General features: G+C 40.8%; 1 protein-coding gene across 1 annotated transcript in view; it reads right to left on the bottom strand.

The window, feature by feature from the left end:
* The window catches only part of LOC137973792 (phospholipid-transporting ATPase ABCA1-like), a 67,687-nt gene that overhangs the window by 7,456 nt on the left and 51,315 nt on the right, over positions 1-8,916 (bottom strand). The window contains 10 exon segments of the mRNA XM_068820678.1: positions 731-837; positions 2,054-2,122; positions 3,238-3,364; positions 4,103-4,232; positions 4,861-4,981; positions 5,407-5,554; positions 7,077-7,192; positions 7,587-7,764; positions 8,147-8,207; positions 8,631-8,742. Of these exon segments, the coding sequence (XP_068676779.1) occupies positions 731-837; positions 2,054-2,122; positions 3,238-3,364; positions 4,103-4,232; positions 4,861-4,981; positions 5,407-5,554; positions 7,077-7,192; positions 7,587-7,764; positions 8,147-8,207; positions 8,631-8,742 (1,169 nt within the window).

The raw sequence follows: 8,916 nt of genomic DNA, 5'->3' as shown, positions 1-8,916 counted from the left end.
ATTCAGACTCTCACGATGTGGGATTAGCCTTTTATCCACGTGAACTCCACGTGACCAGGCAATAGTATTATGTTTCACTTCTCCGTAAGTTAATTTCCTGTAGCTACCTGTTCGATTTGATAAAGGCTGACTTTTACCAACCTGCGTTAACAAATAAAGCCATGTATGCATGTATGTATGTATGTATGTAAGGAAATTAATCATTATCTGGTCTGCTTGTTGCGTTGGCTCTCCAACGATACGCACGAGATTTCTACGGCTCAGTGGAAGAGCATCCGAACAGAAAATCAGAAGACAATACAAACTGGTAAATGGTTTGAACCCAGGAGCCAATACACGACAAAAACGTGTCCTAAGGTGTCTCCTTAGCCTAAGAATTTCATGTATAGATTGTTTTCGCAGTGAAATATTCTTTTGGGAATTGAACTCTACTTTTTTTGTTTTAGTATATGCAAATATGGCTATTGGTCACATGAGCGAACACACTATCACTCTTTTGTGAGAGGTCTGGTTAAGGTCATGGTCATGGTCACCTACACCAAGTAATGTAAATCGCATTATGTCGCTGTAAAGAATACACGGTTCTAGCAGGTTAAACACCTGTGCCTCTTGACCAAAAGCAATTCTTAGAACGACAAGAATAGGAAGTCACTGTAATTTCAACCTGAACCAAACTTACGCGTTGACTTCACTGTTATTGAACTGCAAGGGATGCAAGCTTTCACGTTACCTGAAGTCATCGACGAAAGCTTCTCCTTGAGTCACGCCTATATCTCCTGTCAGCATTTTAAACGTGCTCGTTTTACCAGCTCCGTTGACACCAAGCAGCCCAAAACACTACAGCAAAAAACAGAAAATGGTGCCACTACCATTTAATTAAGGTGGCTCAAACCAGTTTCAACAATTTGAAAAGGATGTCTTGTTAGATTGATTAATTATAAAACATTGAACATTGTTTCATGAAATGACACGCAATGTTCTGGCGCTATATGAAACAGGACTTTTGCTTAAAAAGATGCACTTATTCAGGTTCTCCCAAGTTTTCAGCGCAACAGATATGGCACCTTTTCAAACCGGTAAAGCAATTGGTTAGTGTTGGACGTTCTGCAAAGGATAAACAACTTCTGAGCGTTTGCGGGCGGTAATAAGTGCTCTTACAAGCCGTAAATTTTACCGGTTACTGCCTGATAAGGAGAACCCTGAGTCTTATTATTATGAACAGAAGATCGTGACCTTCAAGCGTTTACCTCTGGTTCAGAGCTTTGTTTTAAGGAAAAGAGTTGCAAGTTTCACGCTTCAAGGTCACGTGTTTCTGTTATGAATTAATAGGTGGTTTTCATGTCACGTGATCGCCGACATGTTGGTGGACGAAAACAAAAGATCTCTCATCATTAGCTAATTTTGTTCGTCCACCAGCAATTGTACATTGCAGCATTGTCATATGTGTCTCTAGAGATTGGTTGCAAACCACCTAAAGGGAGTTTAAGACCTGCGACGCGTTTTCGTTGCCGTCGCGTCGTAGATCTTAAACTCCCCAATAGGTCACCTCAGCAACAGAGATCCCACTTAAAACCACCCAGCTTTATGTTGTCTTTAAACGCTTATAACTTAAAAACAAAAGTTGTAAATCCCATTTATTATTGCTGGAAAGTGATCAGCAGGATAAGATAAAACTCTTTGCAAAGTTAAAAGAACTCTCGTGAGCAGAATCAGAGCCACCTTAAATTTTACAATTGCGAGGGTAGTGCAGAATCCATTCTACAGCAATAACAACGGGGTTTACCAACATCGCTATACATGTAACGATTAAAGAAAAACCAAAATATGTTTTAGATGATTTCATGTTGCTATGGCAACCCAATACGTCTCAATACTGGGTGCACATTTTGTTTTGCAATAATCGTTGTCTGACATGGTACCAAAGGTTCTCGTGTTTTAATAGTGCAATGAACTTTGCTTTTGCCAGCGCTAGCGAGAGAACAACTTAATCCTTGTTTAGCCATATTTATAGACCCTCTTGCAAAGATTGCGTGCATTGCCAAGGTGAACTTACCTCGCCTTTGGGAACTCCAACACAAAGTCGATTGACGGCCACGTTCTTTCTTTTTCCTGATCGGTACACCTATCATATCAAATTCTTTTATAAATGCTAGGAATGTACACTTTGATCAAAGACAGACAGCCGGACCCAGATTGAATCTTACAACGCTTTACATTTGACAGAACTGACCGGCCATTTGGATGGACTAACTCTGCAACGCTTTCAAATTAACGCACCTCGAGGATAATTTATTCTCCCCAAGAAGAATACGAGGGGTTATCATGCAAACGTTTCTTGAAATTGTTGCATTTTCCTTGCAAACTGACAGGTCTGGCCGGCCAGTTCTGACAAAAGGAAAACACCGTTCTAAATAGAACTGGGCAGAAAGTGCTGCCTTTATACGTTGACATTTGAAAATGATAAGATCTTCCTGGTGTCCTCGGAAAAGGAAGATAAATCGTCTGCCATTTTTTATATCATTACTTTCACAAACACCATCGGTGGTCACCAGCAGCCTCGCTTCCATTCGTAGGCCAGGTAACCTAGCTACAACTGAAAATGGTCCAATTTAACCCTCCTCCTTTAAGGACGGTGCCTACTATTGTTATTGCGCATACGTTTTGCGCATCTCCAGATACTCGGGTTTCCTATCGTTGATGGTTACCAAAACAGCATTTTTTCTTTTTGCGCGATTTAAAACTATCCTGAGAATTTAGATCTTGGTAAGTACTCTTGGTTTCCAAAAACAAAATTGGGGCTAACCATGCATTTTTGAGAGATAATTAAGCTTCAATTTGAGAAAGAACGCCATACATTGCTTTGTATTTTAACGCTTTTTATAAATGTTATTCATCAATTATCTTGAAAAATGCGTGGTTACCCAGAACGTTCTTTTTGGATTTCAACAGCACTTGTTAAGATCTACATTTGCTACAATCATAAACCGGGGAAAAATACCTTTGAATTAGTAGGCACCGTCAAGAAGAGTAAAGTATGCTCTGGGTAAGTTTTAATTGCAAAGAAGCATCACTACTCGCTCATCTGTCAAACGAAAACGCAAGCAGGTGTCCCAAAGTCCGCTTACGCAGGACGGAAATCTGCCGTGGAACAAAAGGTTCCATGCTAGCTTGACTCGGTTTGACAGATAAATGCACGCTCAAGCATAGGTCAACCCGGCGTTAAATAGCCATATCTACCTTGGTAAGGTTATCCAGCCTCAGGATATCATCGCTTCCTCCTCCTCTTTCAATGCGCTGTCTTTCTCGATGAACGTCGTCGTCTTCTTCTTCAGGGCGAATGGGTTTCAGTGTGACATTAACCCGTCTGTTTAAAAAAAAAGTTACGAAAACCCTGATTTAAAAATAAAGCGAACGCTAACGTAAATTCTACTGACAGGAGCTTATCAAGCTGAGCCTCTATCTTCCATAGTTGACCAAGTCAACCCTTTCTCCAGTAGATATATTTATAGAACGCCTCCCTAAAAATAAATCTGCTCAGGAAAGGGTTGACTCGAGGAATGCGAGGAGATGATACAGGCTCCAAATGATCAGCTCCAGTTACTGATGAAAACAAGCTGTTGATGCTTATACTTAAACGGGACACCTCTCAAATTAAACGTCCAACTCAGTACCAGAAATCCTGGACATGAGTGTCGACAGCTGTAAACTTTAGTAACCCGCACGTTGTCAATAAAAAATCATCCAAAAAAGAGACAGTCACGACTCGCTTTGAAAAAAGCGCTGGTACGAATTCGGAAGTAGCTAATGTAATAGACATGCGCAGTCCAATGAACCAACGCACGTGACCGTAAAAAAGCGCGGGAAACACAAACAGGCAACCACGGAATTTCGATTTTGCTTCTGACTGATTTCCAAGACGACGAAGAATTTGGTATCACTAACTATGAAATCCATGCTCATGTAGAACATTATTTTCACTTCTTAGGAGCAAGGGTTAAAATTTCTATCCCCATTTCCTGGCCAACCAGATCAATACAAACTGAATCAACGAGGGCTTTCTGTGATGACAATAAATAAACAAAACAGGGGACAAAGTACATACCTCTTTGGGAGAAAGAATCGGTATTCGATCAAGACTGTCACGAAGAAGAACAAAAATCCTTGGATGATCATCATCATGATGTTTCTACCTGTGATGTCCCAACTAAACGGATCTCGAACAAGGTTTTGACCTGACATGGAAAAAACATGGTTTCAAGAAGTGAAAAGAGGACGTTTCATCAAGCTATAACTATAAAAAGTCGCTAATGATTTCTGTGTTAATAACCTCTACATTCTTTCAACTATTCGCCCTTGTCACACGGTGGCCATATTGTCCCGGGAGACCAAAAACGCTTTGTTTTACCACGCCAAGCCTCGCAGTGGAAGCCATGGGGGCGAGGCTTGGCGCGGTAAAACAAAGCTTTTTTGGTCTCCCGGGACAATATGGCCGCCGTGTGACAAGGGCGAATTGACTCCAAGGAGTGAGATTTAATAAATTTTATTCTGTGTAACGCCCCCATCAGTAGGGGGTGGTTCACGAGTCAACCGGTTAACAAATTAATTACAAAGCAACGACGAGGCCGAGTAGAGAGTCGAATGAAGACGTTCTGTTTGTTTGGAAACTGTGGGAGAGAGGACACTCCGTGACGCTTACAACGACTACGGTGCATTTAATTCCTTGCAATCCTGGACAAAGAACTAATATTACCATCGCAAAATTCGTACAAGAAATAGCTGTGAGAGAGGTTTATTGGAACTCTGAAATGAACCAATACATCAGTACACTATTTAGTCAACCCGACTAACATCATCACTCACCAAATCTTTGGAAAATATCCATGAACTGGTTCTTGGCGAGGTCGACAAGTCCACGTCCCAGGCAGAAATGGGGAAATATCAAGAAGGCTTGCTTTAAAACGTTGTTGACCGCGACAAGATCCTAGAGTTTAACATCAAAATATTAGCATTCTGAAAAACTACCGACCTGATCCTAGAGTTTTAAGATAAGCAAATGTACAACCATTCAAATGACAGCTAGTGAGCAGTGCTTTCCTGTAGTGTTTTATATAATGTAAATATGTTTTGCAAGGTGGTCCTAGCTTTCGATTCGGTGGGTAAATTCCTGAAAGTGCGGCCATTCAAACGAAAGTCATTACGCATTTCCTTCCTGTGGTGATCGATACCATACTGCGTAAGGTGGTTCCATAACCTTTCGAGTCTGTGGGTAACATGCTGGTCTGACAATTGACATGAAAACTACAAAGTGGTACTTCTACGTGGCGTAGATTTAATGCTCTATACAAGTAGATATTGAATTTCCACGCACATTAAATCGAGGGCATCTTAATGTACAATTTCTCTCACCGGATCGTCACGGAAAAACTCCAAAATGAAGGTAATAAGGGTGGTGTTGATTCCAATGAACAAGTTGACACAGATAAGCACGATGTAGGCCGTACTCGACTCCGTGAAGAGAAACGATGCTGGATACATGAGAGGGGTGATGGACCACCTTAAAATATGAAAATGAAATAATCAAGGTGATGTCTCTAAACCCACCAAGAACTTGGGAGTTGAAGCACGAACGGACGGCAACAGGAAGTAATAATAATGGCAATGGTAATTAATGATTGATATACCGCACATATCACATAGTCTCATTGGGTTTACAATTCTTTCCCTGGGGTGAGATGGAACGTACACATTGGATCTCACCCACCCACCCGCCCACGCATGAAAGTGAAAGGAGACACCACAACAAGTGCGGACTTTCCCTCTACTGCGTACACTTGATTCATTCAAAGGCAGTCACTTCGCTCCAATTTTTTTGGACATACAAACACCATCAGAGTGAATGCATTTCATAATAAAACTATGTACAATCAAGGCAGACGCGAATACAAAACCCGTTACTTTCAGTTACCGTTGGTTCCTCAACTTGTTGAACGTTGAAACATTGGTCATCGAGAGTTACGTGAAATAGTTCGCTAAAACCTGAGATTTAGATTAGCTTAAGAACTTGTCTAGCCACACAGTCACTCCAGGGGGTACGTCTCTACCAATAAACGTCTGCTATGACCCCCCCTTTCCCTTCTTGCAATCAGCTTGTGGGTTCTTTTAACGCCTCATAAAAAGACGCTGAACTTGGTTGACCAGGCCTATAGTTTATCTCCGTTTTCCAGGCCAAATATAAAATCAGTCTATTTACAGCGTCATTAAAAAGGCAACACTTTCTCCTTCAATAAATATATTTAAGTTCTGAGTGTTGCTGAGATTACAATCTACCCCACTAACCCAGTGGCTCAGTTGGTTGAGCACCGGGCTGCCATGCAGGAGGTTGTGAGTTTGACTCTGGCCGAACCAACACTCAGGGTCTTTAAATAACTGAGGAGAAAGTGCTCCCTTTGTAGTTACATCCGCAAATGGTAAAATTCTCCTCGGATAAGGACTATAAACCGTAACCCCCGGCCGTCTCACAATACTTGATCATTAACTCTGTGGAACGTTAAAGATCCCACACACACTATTCAAAAAGAGTAGGGCACGGAGTTTCCGGTGTTGTGGTCTGACCTTCCCTTCAGCAATGTGGTCGGCTTGGCATAATCTTCTGAATGGACTACTGATCCATAGAGCGGTTTTCAAATTAGTGTCGTACAACCAAAACCAAAGTAATTACTTGGGCCAATCAAAAAGGACGGGGACAATCCAGTAAACCAATCAAAACTTTAAGTAATTACGGGTCGCCGTCACAAAGCGCGGGAAAACGTGCACGCGCGAGCCACGATTGGTTTTAGTTTCACTTATGATTGGTTGAAAAAATGGCGCGAGAACTTTGAACCAATCACTGAGTGAAGTAATGCAAAACTAAAGTAATTCGCTAATTACTTTCGACACTCAATTGAAAACCGCTCTAAGACCCCATAAAAGCAAAACAGACAGTAGTCAAATTGAAGGAGTCCAACTGCTGAAACTGGTTAACACTGGTAAAAACATGAAGAGGGCATTATTAATTTTGATCCCCTTTAGTAACTTACCCATAAAGAAGAAGGAGCAGGAATGTCGGTGGAAAGTTCATGGCTGATGTGTAGGAATCTTCACCAAAAGCCAAGAAAATGATGATGCAACAAATCGCCGGGATTGTATAGTTGACCTGAAAGATAGGAAAACACGCATAAGTAAAGAATTACTTAAATAAATGCAAATTACACTGGCCAGTCATGATGGGTGAACAATAAATTTAACCAATCGCAGTTCGACGTAAATTCTCGCGAAAGGCAACTGGCAGGAAAACGCCAGCGCACAAAATCGCAACTGACGTTTGGTTTTCATTGGTTAAAAAGCCGCGCGATTATGTAGCTAATCTAGGCGATGTATACATAGTACTGTAAATTACAGAAGTGGTGACATTACTTTCAACAGGCATCTGAAAATCGTTCCCACATGAAAATATTTTGTTTTGTATGCCGCAAAAACTTCGAACGAAAAGGATTTCATAGAGTGCCATAGAGTGTAAAGTAAATGCAATCTTCGAAGCCTACACTTACCAAGTCCCACAAATACGTAGACAGCCAATAGATGTATGGACGCACACCGCTAACCAAATGTAAATGCTTGGCTTTGCACTCGCGTTCGGTGACCAAGTAAACCACAAAACTAGCTGGAACGAAGGACAGCGCAAACACCACGCAGATGGCAACAAGGACGTCTACAATACGGTTGTAACTGCAAAAGAATGATAGGACTAAATAATAATGATAATAATAATAATAATAATAATAATAATAATAATAATAATAATAATAATAATAATAATAATAACACTTTACTGAACACCATAGACGAGGTAAAAAGATATTTCTTTGAAGAAAAAATAAGAACAATAAATCCCCTCGGAACCCTTCCTGGGAACATTCGTGGTTCAAGCGTATCCTTGGGAAGTGGCAGCAATCTTGCACAATTTGTAACTTCAGGCAAACCACCCATAATGGGGCTCGCATAATCCAGCAGGGTCCAGATCTTTGTAAGAGGGCTAACTAAAAAAAAAACTTAGTTGAAAAGGTAAATAATTACTGCAGTCACTAGCACAACAAACGATTTCACTTACAGGCTCTGCTCACTGAGTTGTTCCTTAGTGTAATTCATTGGATGGTTTGCAGTGATTATACCTGTTAAAAGTATGAATAAAATTTCGTTTATATGTCAACTGACCTATCAAATGGTCGATAATATATCACGTGCAGTGACTTTATATCGATACAACCTCCTTATTAGTGTCCGGTGTTATATCAGACGTAAAGTCAGTGCACGTGACATAGCTTGTTTTTCTTGTATGCTAATATTTGAACCTTTCTTTGGACTCCCGAGGGGCACCCCCTTTTTGTGGAATGATGAGGCCGTCCAATAAACTCCCAGCACGTATGTAATAGGGTCCAAAAACAGACTGGTTTTGATGTGACTATTGAAACAGATTTTCCTGACCATTCGTGAGCTGCTGAAAACTATCCTGTTTATGTGCTCACCATCTACAGGTAATTAAGCACAACAGTGAAACAGACCCTTTAGGTGGAAAAACTGCAAGACAATCTCACCAAATTGAGAAGCATTTAATCCTTTAGCAGCAGCCTTGTTTCTTAAAATCACGTTGGTGAGTACATTCAAGAACGTTGGAGCAGCATGGTAACCTTTGGTGTTGAACCAAGCCTGTTCAAATAAGAAAAAAATATATTTTTAGTGATATTCTGCTGCTTACTTGTGCATGATGTTTTATGTCCAAAATCAGTGGGTCAAATCGTAAGGTATTGGCATTCAAATGAAAGCCGCAGAGCATTACTTCCCTGAGGTGTTGTTTGTTATGCTGTACAAGATAGATCTATC

This window comes from Montipora foliosa, chromosome 10 (assembly GCF_036669935.1).
Source record: "Montipora foliosa isolate CH-2021 chromosome 10, ASM3666993v2, whole genome shotgun sequence".
Lineage (NCBI taxonomy): Eukaryota > Metazoa > Cnidaria > Anthozoa > Scleractinia > Acroporidae > Montipora > Montipora foliosa.
The sequence above is the reverse complement of the archived record's forward strand: the minus strand, read 5'-3'. Positions and strand labels throughout refer to the sequence as shown.